Source organism: Populus nigra, chromosome 3 (genome assembly GCF_951802175.1).
Source record: "Populus nigra chromosome 3, ddPopNigr1.1, whole genome shotgun sequence".
Classification (NCBI taxonomy): Eukaryota; Viridiplantae; Streptophyta; class Magnoliopsida; order Malpighiales; family Salicaceae; genus Populus; species Populus nigra.
The window spans coordinates 25,759,432-25,782,433 of NC_084854.1; the positions used below are offsets into that span (position 1 = coordinate 25,759,432).

The following is a 23,002-nucleotide window of genomic DNA, read 5'->3' on the forward strand; positions in this document are numbered from 1 at the left end:
CCGGTAGTGATGATCGACTTTTACAAAGTTTTATTGATGCTTTAAGTCGGGGCTTTGACATCAAAGATCTTGGAAATCTACACTACTTTCTTGGTTTGCAGGTTACATCCCACAATAAAGGTGTTCATATCAGTCAACTCAAATATGCATATGATCTTCTCGTGAAGCATGATATGCTGCTTAGTAAACCTATGAGTACTCCGATGTCAGCAAAGGATACTCTCACTTCTAATGATGGTGCTCTCCTTCCCAATCCATCGGTCTTTCGGGAAATTGTTGGATCTTTACAGTACTTGACAATCACTCGCCCTGACATTGCCTTTGCTGTTAATTCTATTGCTCAGTTCATGAGTCAACCACGCATCCCTCACTTAATTGCTGCTAAGCGCATACTTCGCTACATCAAAGGCTCACTTGACCATGGCTTGTTCTTTGGTCCTCAGCACCATCCTACTTATCTTGCTGCCTATGCGGATGCTAATTGGGCTGGTTGTTCAGAATCTCGTCGTTCAACGTCTGGTTATCTTGTTTATCTTGGCACTAACTTGGTCTCTTGGTGCTCTAAAAAGCAACCTACCATTGCTCGTTCCAGTGCTGAGTCTGAGTATCGTTCTCTTTCCCATGCTAGTGCAGAGACTACTTGGTTAGCCTACTTGCTCTATGAACTTGGTGCTTGCATTCAGTTTCCCATTCTCTTGCATTGTGATAACCTCAGTGCTACGTACATGGCTTCTAATCCGGTATTCCATGCCCGCACCAAACATATTGAACTTGATTATCACTTTGTTCGTGAGAAGGTTGCACTTGGAAGCCATCGTGTTTGCTTTATCCCTTCCATAGATCAGCCTGCCGATCTGCTCACCAAGCCTCTTCACAAGAATCGTCATGTTCTTTTTACTCGCAAACTTGTTCGTGCAGGCCCGCCAAGTTTGAGGGAGGGTGTTAGAGAGATATCCTCTGCTGATTGTGTAACTGAAGAGAGATTTCCTCTTCTCAATCAAAACTGATTGAGTAACCGAAGATCAGTTTTGATTCTTAGTAATTATAGTTTTTAATGCTATTTATAATTCTTGTAACAGTCAAACAAACTCTGCTATATATATAGCTGTATATTGTAAACAGAGGCAATAAGAAAAACCATTTTCTACACAAAGTATCTAGCTACTGTGAACAAACGCAGATAGTTAGTCTTGGAAACTGGTAATTAATGGTCTAAACGTACAGACCATGTCAATAAATAATACAAGCATCTTTATAGGCACAATACATTATGGTTCATGCTACGATGGTATATCAAAGGTGCCGGTGCGGAAGCACATGCAAAATCACCCCGTTGCTGATATTATAATCCATCGCGATGCAAACAGCTTGCAGTTGCAGTATAAATAGGACCTCGCAGAAAAGGCTTGAATGTACCCTTCCATATATATACATATTGTTGTAAAAGCAAAGGCAAATTAAGAAGATGATGAGAAAAGAAACTCTTCTGGTTGCTTTGACATGGTTCCTGGTGGTTGCATCCATTACCATGTGTGCAAATGCAACAGCAGGTGCTCGTCTGCTCGCTTCCGAGCAAGTGGACTATCCTCAAGGTAAACTAAATTTATCGTGCTTTACGGGTCATTTGATTCTGTATGTCTTTAATTAAGCTTGTTGCACTGATATTATGAGCCATGTATAATTCATGATTTTTTGAAGGTTGTCGCTGCTGCTTCTTTATCGGAAGGATACCGTACATGACATGCGGAAAAATGTGCTGCAGTAGTCCCGCAGGAGAGAATTGTTGCATCGCAACATAGCAAAACAATGAGGTTGTGGATTTGGCAGCATCTACGTGCTTGCTTACATTGTCTTCTGTTGCAGACGAAATAAATTTACTATATGCTACAAATAATTTGAGGAATATTGGAGCATCATTCTGCTAGCTAGATGCAGAAGTTCTTCACACTCTTCTTTTACCTTTCTGAATGAGAGGCTCTATCATTTGTAACTTTACCTTTTTGTAAGAGTTTACCCTAGTAATAATGAAGACCTAATGCAAGGTGAATTTCCAATGGGAGGTCTCATCACATATAAAATGGTTTAATGCTTTGTACTACCCAAATTATCCCTTCTCCAAAATTTTATAAAATTTGACGACGAAAAATGGTTTGAAAAACCCAGATTTGTTTCCAAATTAAGAATGCTAACCTACCGACCTAAGAAATTAGACAACCAAGTAGAAAAGGAGAAGTTTAAGAGCGTGCATGGAACGGTGGGGGACATTGCAGAAATCTAAATTAGAAGAAAAGAGAATGATAATATTTGATAATTTAATTATATGCATATATATTGCATTAATTAACTCATATATAGAGTTTATATACAGTCATATATACAACAAGATCTAAATTTAAAAACCGACATGCTTATTAATCAGCCCAAAACAGAATCATACAATTTTTATAATTAACAAGTACTTACTAATTAACAAACACAATTTTCTTTTTTCTTTGTAATTTTTTTCAATGAAATTTCTTTTTCTAGATTAAGTATATCAACTATAATCAGACGTCCTTTAATTGCAACGAGTTTGAGTAGGCTTTTCATGTTGATTATTTTCTCATTAAATCTCTACAACTTATTTATGGTTTTTTAGTTGGTATGTTCATGCTAAAATGAGAGATGATTTTGAAGCAAAAATCATAAACTTCGAGGATGGAGCTGCGCTAAAAGTTCAGAAATGGCGTTAGTGTCGGTGTCCTGGTATGATAGGTACTTGCGATGGCCTTAAATCTCTATTTATACCAAGCAAGCCACATGCTTGGTAGAAAAAAGGCTTGTTGATATACATGGGAAGAGTACACAACGTGGACACTTTCTAAACATTTAGGGGAAGAGTAAACTTTCCCTTTTGAAAGAAAAAGTGGGGTAAATTATAGATTCATCAAAGTTCCACTTCGATTCCTGTAGATTTCGATTTTTGAATATTAACCTTTTAATTTTAGAAAGTTTCAACCTGGCTCCAAGCATTCAATATTAGTAAATGAATATTGATCATGGAGAGCTCCTTTTCTTTTTCTTTTTCTTTTTTTCATTTTTCATGTTATTTTGTTCCTTAGAAATTAACTTATATATACTCGTGATAAATATATCCCAAAAACACTCTTAAAAACTAAAATAAATGTATTTGAAAACGGGGTTCGTCGAACCTTTGGGAAACTAAAATATTGTTCAAGTTATAGGAACTAAAATCCCAAAAGTACTTTTGCAAGAATCAAATGTTACGAAATGCAAGAACATACTTTCAAAGAAAAAGGACAAAAAGAAAAAGGCACGGTGATCTCGTGGTGGATTATTTTTTGTGCTTGCATAGATTAATATTGTAGATGTAAAACCCGATTTAAAGTTAATTCAGGCTAAGATTCAGGTTATAAATAAAAAAATCAACTAAAATCGATTGTTATTTTAAAAAAAAAATGAAAAATTCATTATCTCGACCACTATTTTTTTTGAAAAATAATCAACGAGTTTATATTCGAGTTTTGATTAAATCAATGGATTAATTTAGGTTTCTGACCAAGTTAATCAATCTTTTACTTATAATTTTTTTTAATCTAGATTGATCTAAACTTCAAATTAATCGAGTTTTAAATTAACCTGCTAGACTAATTCAAGTTTTGCAAACATATATGGTCAAGCCATTACATAGACTACTAGATTCATTATGCACAAAAAAAAATAACAATACTGACAAAGTGAAACAAGTCATTTACATTACAATAAATTTAAAAAATAGAAAATCGTTTACAGCTAATTAGCATTCATGATCAGTTGTTTACTCATGTAGGTTTAACCCTTTTTTGTTTTTAGTAATGGCCAGCTTGAGTTAGTTAATTATCAATTAATCATGCTGCTGATTGCATGCATGTATCTTGTTTGTCAATATTTCTCTAATCAAGACTCGATTAAGTGCGATCCAACAATATCACTAATTAACCTTCCGAAACGATTCTTGTTTTGTTGTATGAGAATTTATGGCTTCTTTTTATTTTATAAGTGGCACTTTACCTAACCTGGCGAAATGATTTTATTTTTTTTACAAATTAATTTGTGACTGCAAATTTAGTCATGAATTCCCATAAAAAAAAATCAAAATTGTAAATTTGTGATTGGTTATAAATCTTAAAACAATTATGATCCAGTTCAGTAACCCATGTTTTTTTAATAAATGTTTTTGGTTACAAAAACGCATCTGTGACAATTTTTTTGCTATATAAGAATGGTTTTTTGGAAAAAAAACAAAATACTAAGGGATGCCAAATTTCAGTAGACGATGATATGATCATGACTTCACAAAGAATATTCTTTCGAAAAATCTTCTTGAAGAAAATCTGTAAAGGATTCAAGTAATTAAACATTCCCAGGGATTGATTGATTAATATATATATATATATATATATATGTTTTACTTGCAATAAGTAGAAGTTATTGCAAAAAAAAAAAAAGCAAAAAAAACGAAAGAAAGCAAAGCATATATATGATATTTATTTATAATCATAGAGCCATTTTTCTAGCTAAATTAAGTGATTTTACATACTCGAGCATCGAAAAGAGAAAAGAAAAATAATCTTCTGCTCTCCTTACGATCCAAGGTTTGATTTGATCCAAAATCTTTCCCTTCAGATATATGTGCCTCAAGAGCACTTATAGGACCGTATATTATATATAATCAAGAAATTAGATCAAGATCATAATATTTATAGCAAATATATATATATATATATATATATATATATATATATATATATATATATATATATTCATATTCAGTATTGATCAGGCCACAAGAATGCACCCATCGCATATGCCCTCTTCTCTTCAAGATTGCCCTTGAAACTTATCCCGTATTCTCTAAGCAACATGTCCACCTTCCACTCCTCCATCTTCTCATAGTCAGCCTTTGTGTAACGAGGGTAATGAAGAGGCATTTGAAATCCTGTGCAGGGATTCATTTCCAGCCTTGAATTCTTGATCATGACTCCATTTGCATGCTCATTAGGGCACCCTACAACTTTGTTACGTGACGACTGCATGTTATTGTCTTCGTTAGGGTACCCTAAGACATGACATGCTGAGTGAACAAGCCATCTCAAAGCCGCCATCGATCTCCCTTCCTCTCTCCTCCTCTCTTTCTCTTAGGAGAGAAATATTTTCTTGAATTTTAAAGCAAGGTGTAGAAGGATGTACATGTCTATATATACAAGGGTTAGGCATAAGAAAGGACAAAACTTTGCCCTAATAAATGCGCATTCGGCGAAATTTAGTAAATTAAGAATCCCATACGATTGTTCTTGAGTTATTGTTCTATGGTGATTTGGCATGCCAACGAAGGCCATTAGCTTTCTTGCTGAAGTTATGTGTCTATTTTTCTTAATTAGACCTATATTTGAGTTGCGTGTCGATGATATTTTAAGGTGTTTGATGTCATGATCAATAATGCTGTGTAACTTTACATGCAAGTTTTCCAAGACCCACTACATGCCTAATCAATCAATTGGAGTGTGACTCATCATATTTATTTATTTATTTATTTATTTATTGAGCCAGGCCTTGCTAGGCACTTAGTTATTCAAAAATTAAGATGGGTTTAGAGCAATTCCAAAGGTTTCCTACATGGAAAGACAAAAATAAAAATAAAAAAATATTATGTTGATTTTTCATTCTTGTATGTTTTAGATACTTCAAAGGTAGTGCTAATAAAATATCAAAATAAATAAGACCAATAAAAAAATAAACCAATTAAATAAATTCATATAAAAAAAATAACATCAAACTCATTAAAATAAAATAAAGCATTAATCTCTCTCTCTCCAATACAATTTACTTTTTAAATGATTTTTTATTTTAAAGTATATATAATAATAAAAAATCATATTTATTTATATTATTCAGAATGCTATTATACTCTTCGTGATAGCATCTTCGATGCTGTTAGTGTCAACAATTAAGTATGGATACAAATGTAAGAGGACAAAAACCTCAGTCAATAATACAGATGCGGGTCCTGAAATTCATGGTGTTTGAGACTCAGTGATTTACGCGAAAGCTTATTTATTGTAAACCATTCTACAAGTTTCAATGTATTGCATTGTTTAGGTGCTTAGATGGGATATTTTTGGTTAGTGACATGTGCTTTTTTTTTTAAAATATTGGTAAAATAAAATAGTTTAATTTTTTTTATGAAATAATATAGTTTATACATATTATAATTGAAAAATACAATATTCAAATTTGTTGCTATTCAGAAACATAATATTTTAAAAAATTTATAAAATTGACCGTATAAATTATAATAAAAAAAAAGACTTTAGAGGTACATTGAATCTCTGATCATGACATCATTGATATCATCAAAAAGATAATGACGAGATAAATTCAATGATATCAAGAAATATCATTAATGGTGACCCATTATTTTTTTGGTATTGTTAGATTTATCTCATTAAGATATTTTTTATGATACCAATAATGTCGTAATTGAAGTTTTAATGTGTCTATAAAGTTTTTTCTTTATTTCTTTCTTCGTCTCCCTAATGTAATTCGTGAAGCTCATTTCATATATTATTTTCTTAAAATATCATGTTTCTAAATGATAACATAAACAATATTATTTCATCTTTTTTTTTAAATTGTGTTATTTGTTAATATTTAAAAAAAACATGCTAATTTGAAAAAAAAAATCATTTAGATGTTACTTCGAATTTGTTTTACATTTCAATTTAAATTTTAAAATGATCATCATTAAATGAATATTAAATGAATGCACTCAAAGTATGGGTTGTCAATTTAAAATAATAGTTTTAAAATCCAGCCCAACTCAATGAATTGACCCAGAATCTTATTGATATGGGGTTAAAACTGGGATGAGTTTAAAAAAAATAAAAAAGGCAAAAACCTAGGTAACTAATTAAAAACTCATGTTGACATGATTACCTTGGAAGACCCGGTTAAAAATCTATATACAATTCATTGACTATTTATTTTTTAAAACAAAATATCATTTTGTTTTATAAAAAAAATAAAAGAAAAATTAAGGATTAATCTGGAATGATCTGGTAATTTTATCAAAACCTGGTAACCTAATCAAAACCTATGACTCGGGTCTTGAGCCTGGTTGATCACTGAATTTGGTTAAAGACTATATTTAAAACTTGTGAAAGGGAATTTAGATTTGTTTCTTAAAAAAAGAAAAAAAACGAAAGTGAATTTTGTTTTAGTGTGTGAAAATAGAATAAAAGGTATGTTTATTTTAAAACCACGAGAAAAACAAAAATCAATATGGTTGATTTTGCCAAGTAAAAAGTTAGAATTATTGCTTATACTGGAATGTGGGCTGAGCAGTCTCTAAAGCCCAATTGTGGAATTCCGAATGCACATATCTAATTGATTTTTAACTGGATTTCAATTGAGTTCCAAAATACCATAATTACTAAAAAAAAAAAAAGATTTTGATTCAAAGCTTTGATAATGTGAGATTAATCCCACTCAGAATTTTGGAATGGACCTCTACAAGTTTTTTTAAAAAATTATTTTTAATGGGCCACTAAAATGATGAGCGATGCGTTTTATAAATTGTCTAAAAAGATTTAATTTAAAGCAGACACACTCATGCAAGGATATGGGAAGCTAGAAGCTCAGTGGCCACGCACTTCAAGATTAAAATCTACGAACATGACTGGCCCTGCGGTCCAACCTTATCCCTGCCACGAATGAACCTCGAGGTGTGTAGTGTGTGCAAATGCCCTAAATGCTGCCAGTCTACCTGGTTCCGAGCTTAGAGGGTGTTTTTACCCGTGTTTTCATATATTTTAAAAGATAATTTTAAGTTAATATTTTATTTTGTGATATTCTCTATTTATTAATGTTAAAAATAAAATAAAAAATAATATATTTTTAAATAAAAACTATTTTATACCATGCACACATGACACCAAATTCAAGTGCAAGCGAGCTACTGAATTAGAGACCGGTGCAGTGGGAGTGCAGCCTTTTGGGGAGAGGATCTGTGTTTAATTGATAGTGTTGATTAACATTAACTAAAAAAAAAAATTCCATGAAAATCAATCAATTGATAAAGAAAAATAAGCAACGAACTAGGAAGTGGCTAACAAAATTAAGTACACGGATTAGATTTAATTAGCTATTCGTTAGATTAGCTTAGAAAGTTACCTTTTCCATATATTTTGATCATTTAGAGTTCGACTGGATATGATGTACTGATAAATGTTTTTTTTATTCGACAATATGAAGTTTTTGTACATTGATTTGCGCATCAATTGAACGTAAATATGTTTAAAAAATCCATTCAGCTTAAAAAATTCATTAAAAAAAACTCGTTTATGAGCATGGAATGAATCTCAAGCAGCTCCTCTACGTACTCTAGCATGATAAGAAAATTTTAAAGCTATAAATATATAGTGAACTAGGTAAAAGATTTATAATTTCTTTATTTTTAATATTTATGTATATATATTTTTAAAGTATCTTATTATATTTTTTATCATTACAAAAAAAATATTTAAAATATTTAAAAATCTAAGTATATTTCTCAAGTCACAGGCATCATCTGCATACAATAAAATAACATGTACGTAGACCCCTAGCTCTCTACCGAAAAAACCACAATTTACATACCGGCAAAGGTTTTTCAGCAACAATTTGCCAGTTTTTCAGTCGCAACCCAATCCCAACTAAAATAATTAAACATAAAATACATCTACATCCATGTTATATAATGTAATCAACACAAAATTTCAAGCTTCAAAAATAATTTTATATTATTTTTTAACAAATAAAATGGGATATACATGGCGCTCTCATTTTTTCTAACCACTAAACATTTGCAAACAAAATCTTGATTGTTGTTGCTAACGAGGCAGAGAGAGATAAACTGATGAAGTTGTGGATGGGTGGTGGAGCAGGGGTGGCGCCACCAGAGTGGGTGGACAGACAGACAAGTCAATAATAAATAACGCCGCTCTTGAAAAGCCACCATTTCTTGCTTTTCAATGGATCTCTGTGTATGACTTGTGTCTTTCTCAATTCTACAAAAGTCTTTCCCTCCTTTCATTTATTCCTTAATTATACTTCTGCTTCTTTAGATTACCGCTGCAAAGCTTCTGTCCAGTATTAATTACTGACTCCTCTTAATTAATAGCCCTAGCTATGATTGCCTAATTCAACAATAATTTCTTGAAAAATACTAAAACTTTACCCCTCTCCTCCACTGCAAATTAACTGTATTCGTATCACGTTGGCTTTACCTGCAAACATTTTTCAATTCAATCCAGCGGTCTAACTTGAATCAATACTATGCTAATTCCATTGTTCGAACGTTTTACTGGTGAATGAGTCGGGTCTTAGATTAATTAAATTTGACCAGGTTAGTTTCTAATTTAATTCAATATAAAATATAATCTTGGTCAATTATGAATTAATGGGTCATTGAAGGTGTATCAAGTTATAGATTAATTAAGTTAATTTCTAGTTCAATTCAATATAAAATATAAAATCAACAGTTTATTGAATTGGCTAACCGAACAAAGCCAAATTTAGTAACAAATGGCTAATTGTGTTATTACAGGCTTCCCCAATGTTTTTGTTGTCAAAACTCTTAATGTTTTAGAAAAATGATAAATAGCAAGAAAAACAATTAAAAAAAATAAAAAGTATTTAACAATAATTCGGTTATAAATTCAACAATAGATCTTACTAATGTAATTGTTGGTGTATATCTTAAAGTTTTTTTTTAATATTTAGTACCATATCTGTTTTTTTTAGATTAATGTGGGTATGCGGGTCAACTTGTGTGTACCTGACTAATCTTACGGGTTTTGAAATTAAAAACCATATAAACTTCCAGTAATCTATAAGATTAATAAGACTCGAACCGGTGAGTTTTAAAAGGTAAATGCAATACTTAACCAATTAAGATATATTTCTCAGAAATAAAAAAAAAATCCAATGGTTTTCTTAACACCAATGGTTATGGGATAGAAAGACAACATTGCATAATCCAGCTCCAAAGCATAATTAATTATTTTTTTGATTAATTCATGAATGGTAAAAAATCGAATTTGGATGGACAATTAATTAGTAGCCATCATATCGAAGTCTAAAATTTACTAATTGAAGTGTAATGATGGAAAGGTGAAGCCTAAAAAGAAATAGAGTGCATGGGGCGAGCGAGTGGAGCATCATTTGATGTGACCTTAATTTCCTCCTAAGTTTCATTAACATTGTTTCTAGCATAATTGCACCTTTCTCATCATTATTCAACTTTAGTAACATGATTCCCATTTTGGCTCCTCGTCACCATAACCTTTTTTTTTTTTTTAAGTTTAATATAATCCATTTCTAAGAATAATCTAATATAAAACCTCATCAGACGATAAATTTGAAATAAAATTAGGATTCGGTGAAATGATTAGCCTTAAAAACAATTTAAAAAGGTTTAAAATGATTTTTTTATTAGATTTTACTTAAATTCATTGACTCGCGGGTCCATCTGAATTTTGAATGAGTTCACCAGATTATTTATTTTTTAAAAAAAAAATTGGATTAAAAAAATCCTGGTTAATCCCTTATTCTTTTCAACTTGAATAATAAGAGTCCTAGTTAACCCACATGGCTAGCTTTAATATATGTTATTGGACAAAGGATTACCTTAAAAAAATTATTTCAAGTTTGTACAAAGTAATAAGTTTTCTTTTCATCAATTAATTAGCCAATTGAAGTTCCCTGCTTTAATTTTCCCAATTTTATACAGACGATTAAGAGTTTAGTTAATGGAGACATTCTAAGAAATTTTGTGCTGAACATTGGCTCTGGTAACTCAAGGTCTCTCTAATCAATTACACCGCGTAAGGACTGGATTCACGTTCATATAATATAATGAAATATAAACCAATCTTTTTTAATGCATGATTCGAGTAGAAAGCCATTGTTTTCATACAGCTAGTGAGGTATCTTCGGATTGATTTTGGACTCTGTGTAAATACTGGCGTGTTATAAATTTGGTTCAGCTCCCTTAGATTCACGTCCTTTCCATCCCACTCTACCATGGCTGTAAATGAGCAATGTTGTGTGTTCCCCAGGCTCAGACACATCAGTTCACATCATAAACTCACTGCTTGCTCTATGCTAGCTAGCTCTCTCACATGTTAACTTCTTGCTTTATTTAGTACCAAAACGTCGATCCTGAACCCAACTCAACACTCCATTTTGTCTAAGTTTTTAAGCTAACAATTCGATCTTGATCTTCCTTAAGGGTGATGTTACTTATCCATGCAGGACCTTAACTTCTTCTTCTGATCTTACATAGTACAAGCATATACTACGTATATCTAATTCCCCATATAGATTTCTTCTATGGACTTTCAATTGATTTTATATATATGAATATGCAGGCTCTTGGTTTCAGCATATATGGAAGGAGAGCTCAAAATGAGAGGTGGTGATCTGATCAGGCCAGGAAGATCTTGCATACTCTCAGTGGCTACCATTAGTAGTTCTTTGCTTGCTGTGTTCTTTGGTAATACCAGCTTCTTTTCCCTCTTCCATGTCTATATATACATTTACACATATAATTTGTCAAATAGTGTCCCTAAGCCTAAAAGAATTTAGAGCTCGTGCATGTTATGTCAGACAACAATTGGGAAAAGGGATCATGAAACTTCTGGGCATGCAGGTAGTTTCATTCGCAGAATTACTTCATTATAGCCAGAATGCTCCTCTTTTTTTTTTTGTTTACAGGAGATATCTACCATAGTAGCATGCACGCAAGCAGCCTTGTAAGTCTTTTATTAAACCCGGTCCAAACCCAGTCATGTAAACACAAAGAGCTTTTTTGTTTTTTTTAAGAAAAAAAGAAGGGACACTATTTTAATAAAAATAATTAGTTTAGGTTAACAACTACGATTTAAGAAGCCTTGCTAGTCTTTTGTTGTTCCACTTCCATTGTCTTATAAAAGCATGTCCTGTGTCAGAATTAAAGAGATCGATAAAAGGGCAGAAAGAATAACATTTTTAATTCATTACCACCCTTAATATCTTAATGTTTTGGTGAAATTAATTTTCACTTTTTGTTCTATATATCTAGATTTTGAATTGTGTAACATTTTCATGACAATGCAGTGACTGAGTTGTTTCATTTGAAAGCTGTTAGTGAAATTGGCTCTAAAAAACCAGTCTTCTACAAGGAAAACAACACCAATTTTGCCAGGAAGCTACTGCAGTTACCTGGTAAAATGTCTCCTCCTCTATGTCCCAATCCTAATTTTCTACTCTACTACAATTTTTATTGCTGTTCTGTTCTAATCCAAAGAGTTAGACCATTCATCATTTTTTTGGTGGGATATTCTGATCAGCACATTTGTGATAAAAGTATAAATCTGGCTCAGTACATTTACTAGCCTACAATTAATTATAGCAGCAAGCTACTCAATAAATTTACAAGATTCATGAAAGCATGACTCAACTGTCAATCAAAACGACATCAATTCATTTTTTTAAAAAAAAAAAATCAATGGTTTTGATATGGTTAGATTTGATTATATCATCCAGATCATCTGTCAACCCTTAAAATATTCAAGTTTGGTCAAGTTAATATCAAACCAGTTCAAATTGAAATATTTTCAGCCCGCTGAGCCGCGTGAGGTTTAATAACCATAGGAGATTTTCCCTTTTTATCCTATTTCTTTCATTCTTTTTTACCATGGAGTGTTAGAGATTTCCGTTTTCTCTTGTGAAAACAAAAGGTGTGTTTCAATTCCCATGCCTACCTTCCTTTTCTTCCCTTTTCGTTTTTTTGGTCAGGGGCTACTGTGCCCTTTAATTACAATGAAATAGTTTAAAATCTAGGGATAAGTTACCTTGACTTATTTGAAAATCTAACAAGTCAAGGCATTTAAATTGTTGGGTTTCATCGGTTCAAAAAAAGAAAGAAAAAGGAACCAATGGTTTTCAAGCCCCCAACTAGGCTTATGCTTGAGGCCTCTTAAATCCTCAAACAAATGGTGTCTTTAGACAGGGCAGGCTCTTTCATGGAAGCCCAGCATCATTCCAAAGCCTTCACCGTTAAATTTGGTCTATCATGTGGCTTTACTGAGCTAAGCAAATAACATCTTGATGAACTAAACAAAACTCAAGTGACAAATCTCTTGCAATTTGTTATCTTAAACAGATGCTGGGAGTACGAACCGCATAGGCGCAGCTTGTTCAAAGGATGGCATTGATATAGTTCAAGGCTCAACAGCTCCTCTTCCAAATGGCATACCATCATACACGGTTCAAATACTGAATGTTTGTGTCTCCGGTTGTAGTATATCAAACATTCATGTCAGTTGTGGATGGTTCAGCTCAGCCAGACTGATAAATCCTAGTGTGTTTCGACGAATTTACTACGACGATTGCCTTGTTAATGATGGAGAACCTCTTGGCCCTGGAGAAACCCTCTCCTTCCAGTATGCTAACAGTTTTCTGTACCCATTATCCGTCTCTTCTGTTGCCTGTTGTTAAATCAATGGATTGAGTGTGGAATATGTTACTTAATTTTGTTTTACTGTGGTATTAGCCTTCTTTTCAATATAATTATCGTGTCTGATTGTGTCATGAATGAAGCAAACGATAAATTGGGGCGATGCTATAATCTTTGATGAAAGATAGTGGATAAAAATGTGTTTGCATGAGAAGATGAGGTTATTGATCAAAAGATAAGGTGAACAGTGCAATATGAAATCTCTTGAAGTCAGAAAGATTTTCTCATCTTCGTACAATTCAACAGAAAGGAAAACCTGTCAATCTAGTATGAATAATCATAATTAAATTCAGAGACACCAAGCATGACAGAAAGCACTTGAGAAAGAACATAGAAACTGCCTCCAAAGATAAGAAGAATGAGCACTGCAGTAATGGGGTTCTTGAGCAATTCCCCTATAGGTTCGAAGATTGTGTAAAGAGCACCTGTGCTTACAGTTAATGCATAAAGTGCATACCTCCTCACGTTCTCCCAAAACTCTTCCATTAGAGGCCCTTCAGGACCTAAAGCCAATGCCTTCTGATCATCCATGGCCATCAGAAACCACACAATTCCAACAGACACAGCTCCCAGAACAAGAAACCTTGAATGCTCAATTTTTGGGAGTTCCTGTTTTATAGGTGTGAATTCAAGCAATACTGTTGACTTGTCTATGCGCTTTGTTGCAGCATAATTTCTCGTAGGACATGCTAAAGTTTTTCTTGATGTACCTGCAGCTGTTTTCGCAAGTATTACGGATGGATACGTGGGATGCTGAAGATGGGGTTTGGCTCTGATTGGAATGAAAGCCGGAGAATTTGAAGTTGGGTGGGTGAGATTGGTGCATCCCAGGAGGTGAAATTTGGATCTCATGGTCTTCATTTTCCTGATTTTTTCTTGAACTTTAGACCGTACTGCTATGCAGCCATGGAAGACTACAGAGCTCTACAGTAATGCAGCATTGAAATTCTAGTGTGTGGCTGTATTTATTTATGAACACACCTTATCCACTGCAATCTCTTATGGCTAGAATGTAGGGGTCCAAATCCAATGTGGATGCTAACATTTTTACACACCTAGAGCACCTATCATGTATTTGTCAATTAAAGAAAGGGACTATATATCATGCCATTAATTAGTTCTTAAAAAAAAAATAAAAGTCATTCGGTTTTCACTGTTATCTCAGAATCATAGAATTGTGGATTGGAAACAGTGTTATAATGTCTAAGCCTTTCTTCACGAAACTTAAAATGTTGCTTTTGAGGATATTTTTGTATTTTACAAGGATTCAAGTGGCATTTTTGAATTTTTTGGGGGCAGATTAATCTTTACATAAATTGTTTGTAGAATGTAATGATTTTTTAACCCCAAAAAACAAAATAATTATACCTATCACTAGGGGGTATTCTTTGCGTTTTAGATTTGATTGTGCAACGCCGTGCGGCCAAGTTATGTGCCCAAATGATGGCTTCCAAGGCGGTGATGAAATCCTATCGGTGGTTCCTACCTGACCATGCAACGCGTGTTTGTTCTTCATCTCTAATTTGTTGTTAACAACCGTTTCTATTTTTTTTTTATTTTTTCTCTCATCCTAGAAAGCTCAATGTCCATAAAAAAAATTCAATCCATCCTTCTAATTAGTTTTATCTTCATATATGGTCCCCACTCCCTGATCTTTTAATTATTATTTTTTTATTTTAAATAATTTATAAAAAAATAAATTCCTCAATGAATTTTTTTTATCTTTAAAATTTGATCCTTACAAAATTCAATACAACCCTTAGTTATTTATGTTCGATCTTATTTTTTAAAATTTTTTAATTAAATTAATTTATCTTACTCTCCAATATTAAATTTGTTTTCTATTGAACTTTTTAGTTGAGTCTAGATGTAAAATTTAACGGTTTGTAGCTTTGAGAAATTAATTTGGGTTTAGAAAGTTTACCCAGATTTGTTTGGTTTTTTCCTCTTTTTTAGCTCATTTTTTTAATTTTATCCTCAAATATTTTTATTTTTGAATTAAATATAAGCATCAAATATTTTTTGTCACTTGATGTAATTTCTTTTGAAAATTAGGTCATCCTAAGCCCTAGATCCTCTGAATCATGAGTCAACTTGTCGAGTCAAGTATAGTTTTAAAATAGTGTATTTTGAATTTTTTTTTCAATTGTTTTTCTTTTTTTCAAATTGTTTCCTTCACTCTCTTTGTTTTTATCTTTATTTTGGATTATTTTTGTGAAGTTGTGGCCTTAGGAATTTTTAATTTTACCATTCAATTCAATATTTGAGATTTTAATTTTCAATGTTTTGATTTTTAATTTTTATTCTTCACCTTTTTATCAATTTTTCATTTGTTTTTAATTTCATCGCTAGATACATAGTTTTGATTTTTTTTTTCAATTTCATCATTTGGGTATATTGATATCTTTTTTCTAATTTTATGTTTTGATTATTGAGGATTGACAATTGTTATTTTTTTTAATTTTTTTATAATATTAATTCGTTATTTTTTTCAAAATATACTTACATTGGTTAAGTATTTTTTTTTTACAATTTAAAAAATTAATCTAACCAATTACGAAGAACATGCAAGTTATCTAATGTTAACTATATTAGATTATTATGAGTTACTACGCTGATAATTTCAATTTCTAATTAAGATGTTGAAATTTGATGAATGTTTTTTCAATAAAAAGTGACTGTTATTCAACAAAGCCTAGTTGAGTTGACCCAAAAACTTAAATGACTTATTCTCTAACTTTATTGTTTTTTTAAAAAAAATTAAATTAGAGTTAATTTAATTTATTGACTTGATAGTTCAATCCATAACTATATTATTTTGGTCAAATCTCTTTAAAAATTTTTTTAAAATTTAAATATATTATTTTTTTAAAAAAAATTGTTACCTTGAATTAATTGAAGTTCATCGTGTCAATTAACATTACCAAAATCTGAATTCCTCCCCCATCTCTCCCAGCCTAGCTAAAGGAAAGGGCATATCTTAATTAATTATAGTAATCAAAACCAATAAGGGAATTTGAGAGGTCTAAATTACTTTATATATATAAAGTGAATTATTATTTATCTCTTTGGTTTTGGAAGCTCAATATTAAATCTCTATATCTTTATATTTTCTTACACGGTCATTGCATTTTTTTTCATGAAAATTTAATTGTTTTTACTAATCAATTTAAAATGCATTTTAAAAGGGATAAATTATATATATATATATATATATATAAACAAATTAAGTTGGCCAGTGAACTAACTTATAATTTTCAAAATAAAAGGACTAAATTATAAAATTATTAAACAACAGTGATTAAATTATAATTCACTTTTTAAAGGGGATTTCCTCGGGTTTAAATAAAAAGTGTTGACTTTTTTTTTCTCCCAATTACAACGACATATTACACTTGTCTCTTCTTTTATTTTTTCATCAATTTTGTTTGCACTCTCAAGTCTCTTCTTTTACCCTTGTTTTTTTAATCTTTGCATAGCAATCTTGAACTCGTCACTTCCTTTTTTGGCTGCATTGGTGCCCCTGACCCTAAGCTCTTTGTAGCTTCTCAAGCTGAGTGAGACCGGCCCTCTTTGTTTTTTGACTTGGGTTTAGGATTTAAAACTCTAATCTTCTCTTTTTAGTCTCTTTTAAGCTGCTTTGCTTGCAACCCATTTGCTGGCTGCTGTTTGTGTGCTTGATAGAGAGGATAGTTTGGATAAAGTTTGTGTCTTGTGGGAGATTTTTAAGCAAAGGTGAGTTTTTTCTCAAATGGGTTTGGATTATTTTGTGTTTATGTTTATTGTCTTTAACTGGTTTTTTAAAGTTTTTTGGGTGGCCATTAGGGTTTTTTGAACTGTGTTGGTTTAGTTAGTATCAAAGATTTATCGCTTGAGTTGGTGAATTTCAGGTAAAAATGTTGATAGAAACTATAAAGTTGAGATTTTGAGCTCTTTTGGGGGGCTATTTATGGTCATTATGTCTGTTAGTAATGATGTTTTTGTGGCTTGGGAGGAGCACATTATATGCCATGAACGTGGTAGCCGTGTGGTTCATTATCACTTGAAGGATACATTTGGGGGTTTAGTTCTTGCTGTTATAGGGACTGAGAGGAGTATAAGGCACATGACATATGTAGTTTCTGACGAGTTTTTGGAAGCCTATGGGTCCAATGAGTCCATCAATGCATCTACGAAATGGAGAGCCCGGCGAGAAGTTGTGGACTGGTTGACATCAATGGTGTCAAATGAAGGATCCCCTCTACATGTTTCAAGTACGTACTCTATGTGTTACTGGTTACTGGTTATGATTTTGTAGGTTTATATGGAATGATATTGAGGGATTACAGTTCTTATTTTGTAGTTGTATTTGTAATTACATTAAAAGCATTGCCTTGCCAATCTAGTTTTGAGGGTCGAGTATAGCTTTGGGAATAGACTGCATGTGATGTTCTGCTTTACTAATGACACCGGCATGATTTGAATTTCATCTTTACATCTGTGTTAAGTCATTGGATTATGTCCTAGCCTTATCTATTTTGTCGGAGTTGGTCAAGCATTGCCATTTTTGGAGATTTAAATTGCACATATTGCAACTCAATTTCTCAAGGTGGAAAACTAATTATGTTGAGATTTTTGTTAGTCATTTGGAAGTACCCTGTGATGTAAACCAATTTTGCATTTTATACCCAACTGGAGCATAGGAACCATGTGCTTAGTTTATCTATTGGTGTAGCCAATATCTTAGGCCATAAATGTCCATTCTCTGCCTTCACACCAGGGTGGATATCATGCCCTTCTTTTAATTGCGCATCCAATTTTTTTTTTCTAGATTGTGTTACACATGTGCTAAGACATATAGCTTTATGTGTGCGTGAACTCACTCGCACAGTCAAAAAACAAAATAGCTCGATTTGTCATGAAGCTAATGGGTTACTCTCATAAAAAGCAGTACTCCACTACTTTATGAAACTTTCAATATAATTACATTCAAATGGTTTGTGAGCAATGACTTATGGAATCTGAACCATTCAATTTAAAATTAGTTATGTTATGAAACTTAGATTGCCAGCACCCTACTTCCAGTCTTACGAATTTAACGTATTTGGCATGACAAGGAAACTGGCATCTTATTACCTTTTTGTTATGGAAAGCTGAATTATAACAGAGCATCTTTCCATATATGCAGAGGTTGTCTTTCACGTGTCTTCATGTGTTTGTTTTCATAAGCTCTTCTTATAATCCCATTCTCCATCACATCAGGCATCTCTTTCTTTTTCTTTCTCCCCTTATCTGTCTCGATTGATTTCACGTCAGGGTGAATTCAAAAACTAATGGAAGGCTTCTCAGGTGAAATTATTGTTTTATGCTTCAGAAGTATTCGTGATAGCTTATGTTAAGATTTTTTTTTCCCTGTAATTATGTTTTTTTCACTGAATGCACATACATCCTTGAGTTAATAATGAGATGTTATAAGAAAAATTAGATGCCATAATTATGGGCATGAGTGTGTGATTCTGTGTTGCTTCGTCTAGTAATTGTGTGTATCCATGAAATGGGTAAAGGCAAATATGTGGAAATCACATAAGCATAGGCAGCCCCTCACACACTGTATATGATATTTGTAAAATAATGCTGTTTTCTGGATTGAAGGATATAATTCTCTGGTCCTTGAGTTTGCGTAATTCATGCCTGTCTTTTGTTTACTAGTTTTGATGTCCAGAGCACAAATTACCATTCTCACTTTTAAGCTCTCCATCTACATATGGTCCTCTTGGTGCATTTTCTTGCATGTATCTAATTCTTTTAATTTCAAAGGGCTCGAAGAGTTTTATAAATTTTCTCAGCAGTGGTGTTCACTTTCAACTGTTGGATTGGAAATTTTTGAGAAATGCTAAAATCTCTTATGGCAGATGCACAGATAAATGGCTCAGCTCAAGGTTCAGGATCTTTTGGAGTATCAGTGACTGGATTCAATGCTTCAAAAACCTATTTGCCAGTTCGGATGGTATCCACTTATTGTAGTTGTTATGCATAGTTTTAGATTTTTCAACATTCTTTGTAGTTGTTAACTCTGTCACTTTGAATTCAGGCTCGAAGCAAATTGAAGGTTCAGAATTCACACATTAAGTGGTTTGGTGCGGCATGGATATGTGCTAAAGAACTCAAGCACTACCCAGCCTTTTTCAGAAATGGGACTACCATAACTGTAAGTGTTAACCCATTGGCTAGTTATTTCTTTATCTAGTTGCAAACTTATCTTTGTTGAGTGGTGTTACTTTTCTTCATCCTTCTGCACATTTGTCCTCATAAATTATTATTATTATTATTAGCGGTAGTGGTAGTAACATTTTTTAAACAAAACTTGATGGTTAGGTCCATTCCTTCGTATTTATAATGGCTGAAGAAAAAGGCCGCTACCTTGGATACCTGGAAGATATGTATGAAGACAAAAAGGGGCAGAAGAAGGTAAAGGTGCGGTGGTTTCACCATAACCAGGAAGTCAAGGGTGTAATTCCTCAACTGAATCCACACCCCCAAGAAGTTTTCATCACACCTAATGTCCAAGTGATCAGTGCAGAGTATATTGATTGCCCAGCAACAGTCTTGACGCCCCGACATTATGATAAATGTATGGCTGGTGTTTCACATACATCAACTTCCGGTGTCCACATGTGCTTTAGGCAGTTTAAAAACAACAAGATCCAGCCGTTTGCTCTAACTAAATTGCATGGATACTTCAATCAAGCAATCCTCTCTACTTTGGATGGATCTATTGTCCCTAAGAAAAAGGTTAAGTACGATAATCTGTACAAGGAAGACGAGGAAGAATTGACCCATGATAACCCTACCAGTGTAGGTAGCAAGAGAAGTAGAACATCCAAGGAGCAAGACAGACTTGAGAGTGGATCAGGTCTCAGAAACTGGGCCTGTGGAAACCAGATAGCAAAATGTAAATCAGGATACCCGAAACTGAAGCTACGGTTATCAAAGGTTTCCATGGGAATTGAGTTTGTTATACCCCAGTCCAAATGTTCTGCTCCTTTCAAAGTGAATGAAAAGATAGAGATGCTCTGCCAAGATAGTGGGATTCGAGGCTGCTGGTTTAGATGTAAGGTGTTGCAGTCCTCTCAGAAGCATCTGAAAGTTCAATATGAAGATGTCCAGTATGTGGAGGGATCTGGAAATCTAGAGGTATGCAAAGTCTCTTGTATCTCCTATTTGATACTGACAATCAGTAAATTTTGGCAGTGGCAGGTGAAAACATTTGGTAGGATCATCGCATTGCCTAATTCTACACTTCTTCCTCGAAAGAAGAGGTTGTATGTTTGAAATTTGAATCTCCCTCCCCAAATTATCAGAACTTTCTATTAGACCCATGCCTTCGAGTGATCATCAAAAAATCATTTGATTCTTTAATATTGTCATATTGGAGTGCATTACTTGGTCATAAAAATCATAACATTTTTCATTCTCTTTGAAGCTAACCTTTAATGGACTTAATTTTTGGAATTTTTATTGTGTCATAGGAATGGGTCCCTGCTTCCAGAGTGGCTGCTCCTGATAAACTTGGCATGAGATGTTTAGGTCGCAAGACAATCCGGCCACATCCTCAAAATCATTCTACTGACCATATTTTTGAGGTTGGAGCCCCAGTTGATGCATGGTGGAGTGATGGATGGTGGGAGGGTGTTGTATCGGGAGTTGACATCTCTGGGAGTGATTGCCTGCAAGTTTACCTCCCTGGTATGGTACTGTATGGCAATATTATTCATCATCTGGCATGAGATGCACTCGCTCATGCATTTGCAGTTCTATTTTAATTATGCTTGTTAGTAACCATGGTTAATGATGCTTTTAGGTGAAGGCAAGTTCCTGACTGTCCCAAGGAAGAATGTGAGGAGTTCCCGAGATTGGGTTGATAACAGATGGGTTGATGTAATGGCAAAGCCTGATATACTCCATCATCTATCTGCAGATGCCATTTCTATTATCAAGCTTGAGGCACGAGGTTGTGATACTGCTGCATCACTGGAGCACAATTTTGTCAAAACTTCCAGACTTGAAGCTATTGAAGAAGATGAACCCTTACCTGGTTCAGTTGTGTCTGGTGATCTCAAAAATGTTAAGGAGGTCTATTCGAGACAGAGGCATGGTGTAAATGAGAAGGATGAACTAAAAACACATGGAGCTGTTGATGATGATGATGTTGGTGGTGATTTTCATCATGAGGAGAAAACGAACAATGTTGCTATCGCAGCTTATGTTGACAATGGTGGTGAAGATAGCTCTGGCAATAACACACAGTTTCTTTTGGACGAAGATCTTAAATCTGTTAACAAGATAAGTGAAGCAGCAAAAAACTTTATAAACGATCACCCAAGTTCCATTAATAGATGACATAGCTAGAGTGAAGTTTTTACTGTGAAGGTGGGTTAGATGGCTTCCTGTGTATAAAGATAGAGAAAGGGTTGTCACAGCTACAAGAGTCAGATGACCTGCAAGTCTTCTCCAACTTCTAGAGAGTTGGCAGGTATATAGTAATATGAGTACCAACTTTTACTGAAATCAACTTAGTGTCAGAAGATGTTGGGTTTAGAACTTTGATGGAATCAAGTCAAGCTAGACAGTAGCTCAGTTCAATCATAGGATAGATTATGAGTTGGTTTCAGTTCAATCTTAAGATAGCTTTAAGTGTCGGTTGGCACCATGCAGTGAATGCTGGTGATGTATGTGCAACTTGAGAATTGCTCTTTTGTGTCGTATAGGCGTATATTACAGTATGTGTTTGCAACTTTATGAACTGCATTTCAGTCAAATAGGCTTATGTTTTACAGTGTAGTTTTTAAGGTTTAGCTGTAAAGGTTACAAGGTTGTTTTTGTTTGGAAAAGAAATAGAAATGTAGTTATTTCACCTGCCTTTCTTCATATGTTTTTGTCTAGGCATTTGCTTCATTTATTTTGTTTATGATACCCAAAAACCCATTCCAGATTTTGCTGTCCAGTTAGCTCTCTAGTCCATGTTGAACGAGAGAACGGCTTTCCAGCACTGCTTGGATAGGCCTAATTGGGTTTACTCCGTAACCTTCTCAGCACTGCTTGGATGTGAAAAAATGCCCTAATGTTGATTTTTTCTTTTCCCTAATTATTGTCGTGTGCGTTTTTAATCCTTCATTTTATGTGATGCAAGGTTAATTTTGTCGGTTTGGCAATTGAGAACATAATGATAACGTAGCAACATTCGTAATCTCTATTTATTTCCTCCATTTTCAAGAAAATTGTACTCTCTATTTTGGCTCTTTGACCATGATGTGCTGTAAAACTTTTGAAATGAAATCTTTACCCATAACTGAGGGGGAATCAATATTTTTATGCAATTGATAAGAGTTAGTTAGCAAATGACTATCATGGAATTAAGCATGATGGGGGTATGGTTTTGCCTTC

At 33.3% G+C, this 23,002-nt stretch overlaps 4 protein-coding genes and 1 long non-coding RNA gene across 6 annotated transcripts; 3 read left to right on the forward strand and 2 right to left on the reverse strand.

Annotated features, from left to right (window-relative positions):
- The first annotated feature begins 1,429 nt into the window (after positions 1-1,429).
- LOC133688225 (uncharacterized) lies at positions 1,430-2,054 on the forward strand. Its single transcript, XR_009841120.1, has 2 exons — positions 1,430-1,592; positions 1,699-2,054. It is a non-coding gene; the product is annotated as an uncharacterized LOC133688225 (long non-coding RNA).
- A 2,748-nt stretch (positions 2,055-4,802) lies between these two features.
- Positions 4,803-5,190, reverse strand: LOC133688161 (uncharacterized). Its single transcript, XM_062107561.1, has one exon. The coding sequence runs from the start codon at positions 5,142-5,144 to the stop codon at positions 4,809-4,811; it is 336 nt and encodes a 111-aa protein (XP_061963545.1). The 5' UTR covers positions 5,145-5,190; the 3' UTR covers positions 4,803-4,808.
- Positions 5,191-11,097: 5,907 nt separating this feature from the next.
- On the forward strand, positions 11,098-13,653 carry LOC133688819 (TPD1 protein homolog 1-like). Its single transcript, XM_062108435.1, has 4 exons — positions 11,098-11,312; positions 11,451-11,575; positions 12,178-12,285; positions 13,226-13,653. The coding sequence occupies exons 2-4, from the start codon at positions 11,470-11,472 to the stop codon at positions 13,558-13,560; spliced, it is 549 nt and encodes a 182-aa protein (XP_061964419.1). The 5' UTR covers positions 11,098-11,312; positions 11,451-11,469; the 3' UTR covers positions 13,561-13,653.
- A 68-nt stretch (positions 13,654-13,721) lies between these two features.
- LOC133688818 (uncharacterized) lies at positions 13,722-14,553 on the reverse strand. Its single transcript, XM_062108433.1, has one exon. It carries the CDS (start codon positions 14,438-14,440, stop codon positions 13,844-13,846), a length of 597 nt encoding a protein of 198 aa, XP_061964417.1. The 5' UTR covers positions 14,441-14,553; the 3' UTR covers positions 13,722-13,843.
- Positions 14,554-16,975: 2,422 nt separating this feature from the next.
- Positions 16,976-22,472, forward strand: LOC133689294 (uncharacterized). 2 transcript variants are annotated; one of them, XM_062109106.1, is made up of 7 exons: positions 16,977-17,314; positions 17,470-17,832; positions 19,471-19,565; positions 19,650-19,766; positions 19,934-20,752; positions 21,088-21,304; positions 21,420-22,472. In XM_062109106.1, the coding sequence occupies exons 2-7, from the start codon at positions 17,529-17,531 to the stop codon at positions 21,956-21,958; spliced, it is 2,091 nt and encodes a 696-aa protein (XP_061965090.1). In that variant the 5' UTR covers positions 16,977-17,314; positions 17,470-17,528; the 3' UTR covers positions 21,959-22,472. The 2 variants fall into 2 exon arrangements, with proteins under 2 accessions (XP_061965091.1, XP_061965090.1); XM_062109107.1 differs by having other exon boundaries at positions 16,976-17,832.
- The last annotated feature ends 530 nt before the right edge of the window (positions 22,473-23,002 follow it).

Coding starts and splice junctions, on each gene's coding strand:
- LOC133688161 (XM_062107561.1), bottom strand. CDS start 5,144: ATGGCGGCTTTGAGATGGCTTGTTCACTCAGCATGTCATGTCTTAGGG.
- LOC133688819 (XM_062108435.1), top strand. CDS start 11,470: ATGGAAGGAGAGCTCAAAATGAGAGGTGGTGATCTGATCAGGCCAGGA. Junction 11,576..12,177: donor TTTGCTTGCTGTGTTCTTTG/GTAATACCAGCT, acceptor ATGACAATGCAG/TGACTGAGTTGTTTCATTTG. Junction 12,286..13,225: donor GAAGCTACTGCAGTTACCTG/GTAAAATGTCTC, acceptor TATCTTAAACAG/ATGCTGGGAGTACGAACCGC.
- LOC133688818 (XM_062108433.1), bottom strand. CDS start 14,440: ATGAAGACCATGAGATCCAAATTTCACCTCCTGGGATGCACCAATCTC.
- LOC133689294 (XM_062109107.1), top strand. CDS start 17,529: ATGGTCATTATGTCTGTTAGTAATGATGTTTTTGTGGCTTGGGAGGAG. Junction 17,833..19,470: donor ATCCCCTCTACATGTTTCAA/GTACGTACTCTA, acceptor CTCTTATGGCAG/ATGCACAGATAAATGGCTCA. Junction 19,767..19,933: donor GAAATGGGACTACCATAACT/GTAAGTGTTAAC, acceptor CTTGATGGTTAG/GTCCATTCCTTCGTATTTAT.